Below are 14,555 nucleotides of genomic sequence, written 5' to 3'. Positions count from 1 at the left end.
GATTCAAAATTGGATTCGGAACGTGCCAAAATCGAATTCCTAATGTAAAAGACCTAATAAAAATACTCTAATCATGTAATGTGTAAATTTACTTGGCAACGATTCTGCACAATGCATCTTGGCTATGGAAAACGCATTTTTAAAGTGCAGTGTGTAATTTTTAGAAGGATCTCTCAACAGAAATGCAAAATAATATACAAACTATATTATCAGGGGTGTACAAAAGACCTTTTACAATGAACTGTTATGTGTTTATTACCTTAGAATGAGGTACTCGAGGGTCCACTAGGTAAGTGTCGCCATTTTGTGCCACCATGTTTCTAAAGAAGCCCATAATGGACAAACTTTTTTACCAAGTTGTCTCCAACGATGACATGTTTGTCCAGTGAAGGCTACGGTAGCTTCTCTATGTGTTTCAAAAGCAAGGGTGAGCACTGGACTGAGCCATTGGTTGCAATTCACAACATCACCACTAGATGCTGCTAAAATGTACACACTGCATCTTTAAAATAGTAATAAGAGGCCTACTGACATCTATTAAAAACCTCACAGCGGCGTTTAAGAGCAATTAAATGCTCCACAAATCGGTATAAATTTACTTTTGTACCTGAAGCAATAAGGTTATATAACAGATGTAAGTGATTTTTATTGTTTTTTATTTTTATTTTATTTTTCCATTTATTTATTTATTTTTTATCTTTATTAGATGTTTAATATATGTGACAATGTTTGTGTGGGGCACTATGTAAGCTTAAACCAATTACCCCTCGGGAATTAATAAAGCTTTAAACTTAAATATTTTTACTAGCCAATTGAAATATTACGTCAAACTATGTACTGCTTGAATATTGTTTAATATTATACTTAAAGTGCACCTATTTCATTTCTAAAAAAACAACGTTATTTTGTGTATTTGGATAATACAATGTGTTTGCGTGGTTTATGGTAAAAAAACACATTATATTCCATAAAACGTAAATTTTTGTAGCTCCAGATTTCATTCTCTTCCTAAAGTCACGTGACTGCAGTGACAATGACGTACAACGCAGCTGACGTTTTATCTGGTGCGCTCCAGCTGTTTTTCTTTTTGTTTTTTCGTGCGCCTGGGCTTCGTTTACAGTCTGAGGGAGACGCATGCTGTAAGTTTGGAAAAAAACTTTGCAAACATGTCTGAGAATAACACGTCCTCCGCATGAGAGAAGACAATGCAGAATAAAGTCGTAATTTTTTTTATTTTTGTACCAAAATGTATTTTGGATGCTTCAACACATTCTAACTGACCCACTGATGTCACATGGACTACTTTGGTGATGTTCTTTCTGGACATGGACAGTATACGTAGATTTCAATGAGGTGTCAACGGGCTCTCTGACTAAATATAAAGCATCTTGAACTGTGTTCCGAGGATGAACGGAGGTCTTACGAGTTTGGAATGACTATCCCTTTAAATTCCAACTAAGGGATATTTAACTTAAATGGAAAAAAATGAACGGTGATCAAACTAAAGTTGAAGAATGCTAACATAGTTGAGCTTACAAATAACCTATTGATATCAGTGAATATGATGTGTTAATATTCGACCAAAAGTTGACTTTGTAATCTGTGGAACACTAAAAATTTCCAAAAAAAATGGTCCAATATATTGTATTCCCACAAAATTCCAAACACATCTGTCTAAAATAAATGTTACGTCCTGAACCATAGTTTATCTTTACTCTTATTTAATGCATTGCCTATAACGTATACATTTATATCTTAAATAAAACCATACTTGGTTTTGATTCATAGCATTTGCAAATGGAGTGCCCTAAAATGTCTGCTTTAAAGGAAATGAAGAAGTCTGCTGAATGTCAGAAAGCCTGAAGCTCTGACTCATATCCGAACTGAAGTGCTTTAGCCACATTATCAATTAGGGTACAGTACATGCCAAGACCAGGACAACTGATGCAAATAATGGCAGGAAGCAGTGAAGTCAAAGATGCTATTGTACAGGAGCTTCGTTGAAATAAAAGAAAAAAAGATGCTACAAAGATGATTGTAAGTGGATCTCTGGGCAGCAATAACAGTTGGTACATCGGTCTAAACATTTATTTACAAATTGATTGTTAAAAATCAATTCTGCAAACCATTGCATTTTTTTACTACAGGCATTGTGAGACACGAGACTGAAAACAATTGACTCATAGCGTTGATTTATAAAATGCTTAGTTTAAGCAGTTCAAACCTCTGTCACCCCACGCAGGAAAGCCTCCTTGGCCATTTTCGCCGGTCCATCCACCGTTTTGCCGTCGTCTTCTGGTCCCCAGCTGGCGCTGTAGATGTCGATGTGCTGTGAGTTGAGACTAAGGGACTGAGCTTCCACCACATCTGTGACCTCACCATCCAACATCCGCACACCTATGAGACACATCCAAAATATAAGGCCATGAGATACTCTCACATTTAAAGGTGCAGTATGTAACTTTTAGAAGGATCTCTTGACAGAAATGCAATATTATCTACATAACTATATCATCAGTGGTGAATAAAGACCTTAGATAATGAACTGTATTGCTTTTATTACCTTAAAATTAGACATTTTTATCTACATACACCACGGCTTCCCTTACATGGAAGTCGTCGTCATGTTTCTACAGTAGGCCTAAATGGAAAATTGCTCTAGAGCAATTCGTCCCTACGTTCTCTCAGACTATAACATGTTTGTCCTGTGGCAGATATCGTAGCTTCTCATTGTGTTTCGCAATTGAGGTTGATTGCTCATCACTAAAATGGCCCTAAAAACCCATACTGTACCTTTAATTACTTTTTATATTTTTTCATTGGTGTGTTACGGCAAACGTCAGTGTTAAAAAAACATTGTAATATTTGCTGTACATGACAACCTCTGTTTAAAAATGTTGTTAATCTTTCCCAATTAAAATCTATTTTAACCCTCTGGGGTTTAAGGGGTATTTAGGGCCCTGGGGAAGTTTTGACATTCACTGACATTTGTGCTTCTTTCCGTTGCTTAAAAACATACTAATGGCAAATGTTTCATACTAATGTGTTCAGCACAAACTGGGCTACAATATTATATGATCAACATGTATGTACATGTTTGTATTTTTAAGAGAAGAATTTTATGCGTGGTTTTTGAAAAAGCTTAATTTTTAAGTCACTGATATAAGTCCACAAAACTCATTTTAAACATGTTTTCCCAAGACTTTTCAAAACAGGATCTAGTAGTCTAGAGTTTTTTCTTTAAAATGATGTGAAAATCATTCGGTGTACTCATTCACATAAAACAATATATTGATTTACAATTTCTAAGACACTTTTGCTTGGGAAAGGCCGTATGCGTAGAGGCGGGAAAGCTCCTGAATAATCAGTGATTGACAGCTCAGTAAACAAAAGAGTTGCATAATGAGCCTTTAAGAATGTTCAACAGGAATGTAACTTTCTCTGTAGTAAAACCATGATAAGGTTTACTTGGGAATTTATAACAAAAATTTTCAATAGAATGTAAATACACACACACACACACACACGATATATATATATATATATATGACGGAAGGACAAACAGAAAACACTCACGTCTGGAGATACGCAAGTAATTAAGGATTTAGATGTCATGTTTGGTGCACTCGGATGAAACAACAAGGAATGGAGAGACTGGATTGTGGATTGCCTATCCATTGATTGCAGGAGGCATGAGTTATGCATATGGATGTCTCTAGTCGTTCACTTCAATGGCGCAGGGGTGTGGCGATCTCATTTTATTACAGATAAACAAGTAACAGGAGAAAGACGGTACCTCAATCTTGTACAGTTTACACCGAATGACAATATCTGTTTTCGATCTCACTTACATCATTTAAAAACAGACATTCCAAGCATTATGGAGACATTTATCATTTGTTTGTATGACAAGTATTTGTTAAGTTACAGTTCATTTTTTGATGCGTTTCTGAAAGAAATTCACTGAGGGAGAGAACAAAATGCGCATCATGTTAATTTTCTTAATTTTGTGAAAAGCACAACATTATGTTTTTATTGGGAGTGGACAGAAAAAGTTGTATAAGTCTCTTTGCAGAGTGATTGAAAAATAAATAGTTTGCGGCGCCTGCGCCGCAGTCGACCCCAGAGTGTTAAAAGAAAATGTGTACATTTTGGCCTAATTGGCCACCCATATCTGATATTTGATGTAATAACATTTATTAAGACCACCACATTTTCCATCTTAAAGTCTCCCTGTGGTGAAAATCAAGTTTTATTGTTGTTTATGTGTCTATGTGGTGTGTACTTATCATCATTCATCATTCAACACCATTCCTGAGTATTTTTCCTATAAAACTGGAGTTTTTCATTGTTCTTTGAAATCATCTAGGTTTCCTACGTCACAAACATGCAACCAATCATATCAACACAGCTTAACAAGTGGATCATTAATTTGAGCCATAGGTATACTATATATGGAAGCAGCGCGACATCTGTGACCTGAGCATGCGAATGTAGCATCTATGTACATATATATCTATGGTGCAATCGAGTGGAGAACTCTTACATTTGCTATTGTGCTCAAAGATGAGTTTTCAGTAATGAAATTATCAACGGGGGGGGGGGGGGGGGATAGTAGTTTGTTTGTTTTTACAGTCTGTAAGACTTGAATACAAATGCTCGTGCCGTACAAAAATTACAGGTACATAGCTTATAACTTAAATAGCATGATAAATTGCAATAGACAGAGCCAAACATGAAGTTCTTGTTAGTGAAAAAGGAGGGGTGCACTTGATTTTAGAGTTCATACAAAGGTGACAAGCGTCTGCATTCTTTCTTTTAAACGCCCCCCTTATAGACGTTAAACAACAGAGGAGCCCATCTTATCTTCTTCCACTTCCCTTTAAAAAAAGGAAATCTTATATTGACAAGGAGGTTTGGGAACGAGCCGAGCGTTTGGTGCAAAATGTCAAAAGTGTTGAGTTATTGTGATACCAGATCTGAAAGAAATCCTGGCTGCGGGCAGTCACAGAACACACGCTTTTTATCCAAGTATATTTAGTTTTAAGTGGTTAAAAGAAATCGTAGTTAAACATCTACAAAACAATGTGAATCGCCCATTTAGATCACAAGGGGGCGAGGTTACTCAAGGTTGCCCTCATGCGGGTTAAAGAAAATAAACAAAAGTTCACTCGTTTTTAAGTTTTCCAAAGCAATTCAAAGGGCTTCAGAATACCAAACCTAAAAAACCAAGGCTACAGAATAATAATGGAGACACTGGCTGTGTCCCACATCTCCATTTTTAAATGTCCTGAACATCCCTTTGGGACAAAGACAAAGGCTGCTATGATTATTTCTCAGAAAAGGAAAAGGCCATTTGAGATGAATACAAATTCACTTTTATTAGAAAAGGAGGATTTTCTTAGACTGAAAAGTAAATACCAATAATATTTATTCCCCCGAGAAATAATTAAAAAGAATTAAAAACATTTGCCTGTTCTCAAAGTCCAATTTTCTGGCTTAATGAGTTCCTGGACAGTAATTAGCTGGGTTGCGCGCCATCTTTGCTAGCATGCTGATATCTTCACATTAAGCTCCTTGACTAGTCAGTGAGACTCCTAAACTATTAGTCAAAAACAGCTGGATAGGTGCAACAGAACGGAACAGGACGCAGGAGCCTTGAGACGTGTTTAAAAGTTTTAAAAGTTACACTATTTTCAATTTTAAGAGTCTCTCTTTAAAGGTGCCGTAGAATGTAAAAGTGTATTTACCTTGGCATAGATGAATAATAAGGAGTTCTGTACATGGTAATGACATATCATGAGCCTCAAACACTATTGTTTCCTCCTCCTTTTGTAAACCTCGTGCATGCAAAAGGTCGCTGGAAAACAGACCAATCTCAACATAACACCAACTGGGACGTTACAGTCGAGATGTACACGCGCAACATTAAATAACACGTTAAATTAAGTACAGTGTTGTTACAATGCTAAAAACAAATTTGTGACTGCTGAGTTAGCCTTATATGCTAGTTAATGCTATATGCTAACGTTTACGGTACATTCACACGAGGCGTAAGCGTTAACACTTCCCATTCACTTTCAATGGGTGACGTCATGCGTTGCCGAACTGAATTGGGGATCCGTCGGCGCTGTTTCACTGCGGTTGCTTGCGGCAGAAGTCAGGGTTTCCCGCAGCACTTTGCAGTTCGGGCGGCTCGCCTAAGCCTGGAAACCCTACCGCCTTAACTAAGGAATCAAAAAAATAATAATTGCGCTAAACAAAAGGCTGTCAAGTGCATCTCGGAGAATAGCGTGAGCGCTCTTTACACCGTGAGCGTGCACGCGCGCCACACGGGCGAAATGAGATAAAGAAGTGGTCCGTCAGGTCTGGAGGATAGCCAGCTGATAAAACACGTGTCTGTGAGAACTGTAAGTGGACTTATGTTTTGGGTTTATTTAAGCCTGTTATTGTATTAGTCTATAGTTCTTGCAAATTTAAAGTAAGTTAGCTGGTTATTTTGTTGTTTGAGCAACCTGCTAGCTAGGTTTCACGTGCCTGTCGATATAATTGTTGAGCGCTCTCGCTAGTTACAGTCCTTTAAGATAATGTAATTAATAGTGGGAAATAATCAGTTTTTAAATGTTTTGCGTTATCTATCATCGTTTGCCAGACGTTCTACAACATCTGCTTCAGTTTGTGTTTATTAACCCTTTAGTTTTAACTTCATCACACAGCTATTCCCGTTAGAGGTAAAAACATTTAATTCATTAATATTCTAGTATGTGTTCATTTTCTGTTAAAGTTTCTTCAAAATTAAGTTTTGAGTGTTTTAAATAAAAATATTTTAATTTTCATCATGACAATTTGATTGCCACGCCGCCCGGCTAGAGTGGTGAAGTTTGACATATGCTAGTATGATGCTTAACTCTTTCCCCGCCATTGACGAGTTATCTCGTCAATCCGCAATACCGCCATTATACACCAGGTGGCGCACTTCCACAACTTCTAGTCAAAAAGCTGCATGTCCGTCTAAGTTTTAAGGATCGCTCTGCATCTTATCTCTATCAAAAGTCCTTTACAAAAATGTAATCATCTCCGCTTTTTGCTCAAAATTTTGTGTTTTTGAAGAAACCTACCCATATTTGAGAGGTTTTCAGTGATACAATTATCTCCCATAGAAGATAATCTTCCATAGATCTGAAATATTACCGTACTGTCCCAAATAAAAGACAACTTTTTTATAGAAATGCCTCTCAATAAAAAAATGTCGTCTTATATTCAAGCTCTAGACAATTTCGTCAATCAAACTGTACACCTGGAAAAATATGGTAGGTGGCGCCAAATCACGTAAACAATTTCACCTGGACTGAAGCAACCTGATAAACTAGTCGTTTACAGAAAGAGAAACTTGTACCGTTAATAAAATATTATTAGGCTACTTGTTTTATTCACAATGAGATGGACAACCTAGGCAAATTGTTATTAAATTCAGATGAACTGCGGGTTATAATAGGGTACTGTCACAATACCATATGAAAAGTTTAGAAGAATGTGAAGAACCAAACTGGTACACTTAAAAAAAAAGGGGGATGATCTTATAATCAGAGTCATCTTCTATTCGGGACAATACGGTATGTAAAGGAAACACATGTGTTACATTATCATTTTCTAAATATCTGTTCTAAGTTTCTTTAAATCCTCATGACTTCTTAAAAAAAAGTAATCGAGCTCCTCCAAATCTTAACACCAACTGCAGCTGTTGCAGCTTATTCGAACGTGCATATTCGCACATCACCTTTTGTGTTCAATGGAAGAAAGTCGTACGGGTTTGCAACAGCATGAGGGTGAGAAAATGATAACATTTTTGAGTGAACTATCCCTTTGATCAAAGTTTTAACTATATGGTGTACTGTTTTTGTAGAGGGGGTAGAAAACACGGAAGCCAGAAGTGTAAAGTATAAAGTGATAACAAGACATGGATTAGGACACTTCCACCTATTAAAAGGGTAACATGCAGTATGTGTCCAAATCTGTGGCTCTAAGGGGTCTGCACTTGGGACTGATAACCCATCTCAATTCATGGTCATGAAGCCAACACTAATGTAGCTCCAAAGTGCCCCTAGTAAAGAATTGAGGAACGAATGCGAATCTGAACAAGAAGATCATTTGAGTGGTTTTGCAATTCAAATGTTGTAAAGGAAGGGCTGTGTGCTGATAGAATAGACAGCATGTGCTGTAACATGGAAATGTGTCAGGGTTAAATATGTCAACTCACCTCCAATCTTGGCATTGTATGCCACCCCGACGCCACAGATGTTATTGTTGGCGACAGCAGCGACCTCGCCAGCACAACGTGTCCCGTGTCTTCAAAAACACAAAGAGAGAGAGAGAAAAAGATTGAAGTTTTCCTGTACACTTCCTGTCTCTACCATTCCCAGAATTCCTACCCAGAATCATCATACATTAATAATTAGTATTAGTAATAGTTTGTTTTATTAGTAAAATAAACAAAGAAAAGAATGCATTTCAAACGGTTGCATGTTTGCGGCACCACATACAAAAATATAGATTATTACCAAATGTAATTCTTTTAGAGTAAAAGTCTTAAAAAAAGGGAAATTATGATTTAAAGTCTTCTTTTCTAAAGCAAAATATGTACTGTAAGGTCATTCCTATTATCAGCAGAAAAAAGAATGACTTTATTTTCAATTCTTCACAGTTAATGGTCTCATTTACTATACTGAAATTGGCCGGGTGGATGCTGGAGACTCCAGCTCGTTTAGATTCATTTCTCGCTCCATTTCAGCAAAAACTAAGCACTGAAATGCCAGGTAAGCACTTCATCCCCAGGAAATCTAAAGCAGAGCAAGGTTGACTTATAAACTCTCGTACTGGCACGTAACGTTTTGTGCACAAGGTCCAAAACAAGAGAGAAACCTTCTTGTTTATTTCTTCTCGACAATAAAGCAGAGGAATTGTGGATTACGGTGTTCCTGTCAAGTTTTTTTTCACCTGAACACAGATTTAACGTTCGTAGTGTCAGTGCTGTCAGAAAAACATGTATTCAGAGCTCTTTTGCATCTGATGTTTATTAAAGGCCATGTAAAGTCAATCTTGAAAATTGTTTCTAAACACATTATAAATGTTAGGAATGCATTGCTGAAACAAAGTCGGTAAACTACAGCAAACAGTTTTTCCACATTTCTGTGATCAGGAGTATTTGGGTAGGGCTAAAATGGTGGCTCGATGACGCACTTAAGTCACCGCGCATGGCCCCGCCCCTAACACAATCGCCACCAGGCATTTAGGTTGTAGTGGTATTTAAAATTTAAGAGCGATGGTAGACCCCACCGCTTAAGAGCTGAGAATGCTGCCTATTTTTCCAAGATTTTGATAACTTATTTTACTTGCCATCTTTCCCATCATTCAAATTTGGTTGTGTGGTTAATACCTACAGATGCCAAAATTCTCAATATAATATTGAACCATTGGGTTCAACCTCAATGATCACGCATGTGAATTGCGTTTTTCGGAAACCACCCATTTCAATATTCTCTGCGCATCTGTATGTGTGTCTGCAAATCCAAGCGCCTCCCCGCGAGCAAACATTTAATCACTATGCGCTAAAACTACAGGCGCTTAACTATAATGCTGGTGTCAGATTTTACACACACTTTACCATGGACAGCGTTAGGGTTGTGCCGATAGACAATAGTTTCGTGTATTGACAATCGTCAGACATATCGCATAATAGTTGATTATTATTATTTATTATTATTATTACAATGGTTTCACATTCACATGTCCATTGCATGCTTTTCCTCGTATGAGAGGGTTTGTGGGTTTCACTTTGTGCAAGAGAGCTTGTAAGTATTGGACTCTTGCTCGGATTGAATGTGCGCGGCATGGACTCGTTCTGTAATGCGCATGATTCGGACTCTTCCTCAAACATGAGCTTGTAATACGCGCAGCTCTGACATTTCCTTGTACTAGAGAGGTTGTTAGCGCGCAGAGGGTTAAAACCAGCGAGTTTGTTGTTCCCGCTCCCTGGCACGCAAGAAATTTTAAGAAGGTTGCGTTCATGACAGTGTTGCCCTTGCTTCTTTTTTGTCCATCAATCAAGTGAGTCATAAATGAGTAAAAAAATGAACAAATAAATAAATTAGTAAACTACTGCCCCGATACTCTCGTGTATCGGCAATCTCATAGGCTGACAATAGGACGATCTCAAAATGGGGCATATCGCCCAACACTAGCGAGCAGAGAACATAGACACCAATGTGCGGCAGTACACCCGCCTTTCAAATCTGGAGTGTGGATTAATTATTTGCGCGAGTAGATTACATACAATGCAAAGACATGAATAGATGCAAATTTGGGTGGGGCGTTGCGCATGACGTGAACACGCACAATTCGCCTTAAAAGCATTATCCACACAAGATGCAAAATTTTTACTTAAGCGAATTCGCGAATTCGCACGAAGCAAAGTTAAATACCGCAAGTTATCTATAGCAAGTAACGAGATATGAATATTTGGTGCACTGTGTAACAGAGCATTAAGTGATATATGAAGAGTTTCGTTGCAAAATGAGATAACCACCGTTTTTTTTATTTTTCAGAAATCTCGTTTTTTTGGTTATGCATTATGCGGGTCATTAAAAACAAAATAAAAAAACATATATATTAAATATTTGGGAATATATATATTTATATTTTATTACGTTCTTCGATAAGGTTAAATTACGTAGACCTACGTTGCAACTACACTTCCGCAACGTAACTTGCGCAATGTAACTTGATATCCCAAACCTTTGGCATCACGTCACAGAAGCGCCAAGTAGCTCTCACTGCCAGCCACAACAACAAAACAAATGGAGAAATAAAAGATGAAAGACGATCTGCGGGAGAAATTAAGGTAGGGGATTTGTGAATAGATAATACAAATGCTGCTTTGTAAATGTTGAAAATGTTTATCATTATCCTATCTCAATATTAATATGACCATGCTGGTTTCTATGGTTCATTCGCGTATGTTGTTGCCAGTTTACAGGGCGATGTAATCTAATGACTGTTTTCAAGCACTTTTAGGCTGAAATAAAGCCTCTTATATAAAGCAAGTCTGAACAATGCAAGGTTTTCTTATTTATTTTACCTGTAGGAACTGCTATACTGGATACACAGGTTTTAAAGGGACATTCCATGAAAATCTGACTGTTTCCATGTTTAATTGCTATAACTGGGTCCCCAGTGCTTCTACCAACCCAGAAAACATGAAAAATAGCAACCCTGTATCTGTTTTGGTAAGCCTCTCTCTGTAAGCATGTGAAAAAATAAGTCATTCAGATTTCGCTAACCGCATGACATAGTAAGGGGATCTTATTATAATAATGCCACCCCTTCATCTGCACTATGTAATGTAAACAAAAGCAGGCTTTGGAAACAATAGTAGTTAAAGGTACACTGTGTAACTATTAGGAGGAACGCTTGACAGAAATGTAATATAATATATAGGTATGTCGCGATTTTCACTATATCACATGATAAGTGATAATGACCTCAGTAGTTTTTTGAGAGGTGATATATTGCCTTAGTGTTCACATGTGTGTTTGTTTGCATAAAAATTCATGCTTAAATTAGCAATTTAGCTAATTAATTTCTTGTTGCACATAACTTTTTAAGTTTAATTAATTAAGAGAAAACCCTTTCCCCGCTAAAGACGAGTTTTACGGCAATCCATATTTCCGCTATGGCCAAACTTATAGAAGACTCTAGCAAATGGAGTAAAAAATCTTGCTGAGTCCCAATTTGCATACTATCCATCCTAAATAGCATGCGAAACTAGAATTAGTACGTCCCAAATCGTAGTATATTGAAATGAGTATCCCAAAGACACCTGGATGGCCTACTATTTCCGCTTAGAATTCGAAGTGCAGATCAATGCACACTCTAACGGCTAATATTGCCCACAACCCATTGCATGCGGGAGGGAGGAGCTTAACCACACTGACTTATTTGCAGTAATACTGTGGCTGTACAAATGTTAACTTTATTACCAAAGAAACATGGTCACTACACTTTTACTATAGTAAAAGCATGGTTCATTTTCATTGGGGTATTTTTGAGATATATACATTACATTACAAGTATAAAATTAAGTATAAAATACGTTAAACAAAAGTTATACTATAAACTTTAAATATTTTGACTTTAAAATAAGTAGCTTTCGTTACACACATTGCACATGAACGTCAGAACCAGCTGACTCACAAACGACCTGCGTTTGGTTCTACGATGACGCCCTGCTTCACTCCTCAACTTGGTAGAACACATTGTAAAATGTATTGTGGAAAAACTATGAGAAAAAAAGGAATAAAAGCATTATCCACACAAGATGCAAAATTTTTACTTAAGCGAATTCGCGAATTCGCACGAAGCAAAGTTAAATACCGCAAGTTATCTATAGCAAGTAACGAGATATGAATATTTGGTGCACTGTGTAACAGAGCATTAAGTGATATATGAAGAGTTTCGTTGCAAAATGAGATAACCACGGTTTTTTTAATTGTTCAGAAATCTCGTTTTTTTGGTTTTGCATTCCAATTAATTTCAATTCAACTGCAGTTGGTTTGTTTTGATTTAAACCTTCATAACTTAAAAAATACAGCTAAGTAGCACCATAAAACAAAATAATAACATGATAACATAATAATAAACATGTTTTGACCAAAATGTTAAAAAATGGATTTATCTCGTTTTGCAACGAAACTCTTCATATATTTTCATGAATCCCTTGCTATTCCTTCATAAACCACCAGGGGTTCACAAACCCCAGTTTGGGAAACCCTGATGTACACCTTTGCACATCAGTGATGCGCGGGTCGTCTCGCAACCTGCGGGCCTGCGGGTAACCCGCGGGTTGGTTTGGGGCGGGTAAAGAAATCGTAACATAAATGCGGGCGGGTTGGGGCGGGTCATTAAAAATAAATTAAAAAAACATATATATTAAATATTTGGGAATATATATATTTATATTTTATTACGTTCTTCGATAAGGTTAAATTATGTAGACCTACGTTGCAACGTAACTTCCGCAACGTAACTTGCGCAATGTAACTTGATATCCCAAACCTTTGGCATCACGTCACAGAAGCGCCAAGTAGCTCTCACTGCCAGCCACAACAACAAAACAAATGGAGAAATAAAAGATTAAAGACGATCTGCGGGAGAAATTAAGGTAGGGGATTTGTGAATAGATAATACAAATGCTGCTTTGTAAATGTTGAAAATGTTTATCATTATCCTATCTCAATATTAATATGACCATGCTGGTTTCTATGGTTCATTCGCGTATGTTGTTGCCAGTTTACAGGGCGATGTAATCTAATGACTGTTTTCAAGCACTTTTAGGCTGAAATAAAGCCTCTTTTTATTTACATTACAAATGCCTAGTATGTCTATTTTATTGGTTGCGGGTGCGGGGCGGTGCGGGTTGCATGTTAGTACCTCGGAGATACATGTTAGTACCAAATGTATAGATATCTTTACCTAAATAAAATACACAAATTGCACCCTTTTCTTACAGTAGAATGCAATATTGAGCCAGATTCAAACCTGTGCTTCCTGCATGAGCACCACTACCAATTGGCACATGCACCCTGGCACACATTTACCAGCATTAAAGTACTCGCTACTAAGTAATAGCTGCACACGCTGCTATATCTAAACACTAGATGTAGTACTGGAGTCTAAATCCACAGTGTCTCTCACAAATATGTACAGGGTCAACAGACAGACATAGTCAAGAGTGTAAGGAGCAAAGATTTTGTGTAAATCAAATCCCTGAAGAGCCCCACTAGCTATCCATAGCAGGATATCAGGTTAATGTTTCAAATTTACTTTTACCATAAGCACAGTCATGGGACCAAGATTATGTTCAACATAGGAGAGTTTTAGTGCAACTAAGGTTGTGGTTCTGTAAAGAAATATGAGGGTGCAAGTATGCAAGCCAGAAAGTTGAACGTAGATTACTTCAGTGCAAACGGTTCATGCTCGTAACACATTTTGTTCAATACCCAATTCTATAAGAGCAAAAGTAGAGACAAAAAAGTACACATATTACGCATTCTGCACTTAAAAATACGACATCCACTGAACCATTTCGATCAGCATTTGACTAGATTTTTGGACTATCTGTATATCCTGCTGTGACACCCAAGTGGTTTCCTCACATTTAAATAAAATCTATTTTTGCCAGTAGGTGCACCAACCACACAATAAATGCGTATCCTTAATAAAAGTTCACACAGCAAATGGTGAATCACACCCACTGCGATCTTCACTCTCGAAATGGCATGCGATGGAGATAAATGCGGGTGAATCTTCACAGTTTTATGACTCGAGGCGACACTTAAAGTGAGTGACAACGTGTCAAACTAAAACCTGGATGCTCAATATATCTCAATGCAGATGGTCTGGATGTACAGTATACCCAGTGTGTCTATTTATTCTTCACGGCCCGCCTACTGAGTGGCAATACCACAGACAATCTGGTGACAATATAACCTGACTAGTTC

General features: G+C 37.3%; 1 protein-coding gene across 1 annotated transcript in view; it reads right to left on the bottom strand.

Annotated features, from left to right (window-relative positions):
• Positions 1–14,555, bottom strand: part of furina (furin (paired basic amino acid cleaving enzyme) a) — a 168,380-nt gene that overhangs the window by 45,299 nt on the left and 108,526 nt on the right. Inside the window, exons 6-7 of the mRNA XM_073859236.1 lie at positions 8,258–8,346; positions 2,225–2,397 (exon numbers count right to left, since the gene is read on the bottom strand). Of these exons, the coding sequence (XP_073715337.1) occupies positions 2,225–2,397; positions 8,258–8,346 (262 nt within the window). The remainder of the gene's footprint in view (positions 1–2,224; positions 2,398–8,257; positions 8,347–14,555) is intronic.

This window comes from Misgurnus anguillicaudatus, chromosome 21 (assembly GCF_027580225.2).
Source record: "Misgurnus anguillicaudatus chromosome 21, ASM2758022v2, whole genome shotgun sequence".
Classification (NCBI taxonomy): Eukaryota; Metazoa; Chordata; class Actinopteri; order Cypriniformes; family Cobitidae; genus Misgurnus; species Misgurnus anguillicaudatus.
The sequence above is the reverse complement of the archived record's forward strand: the minus strand, read 5'-3'. Positions and strand labels throughout refer to the sequence as shown.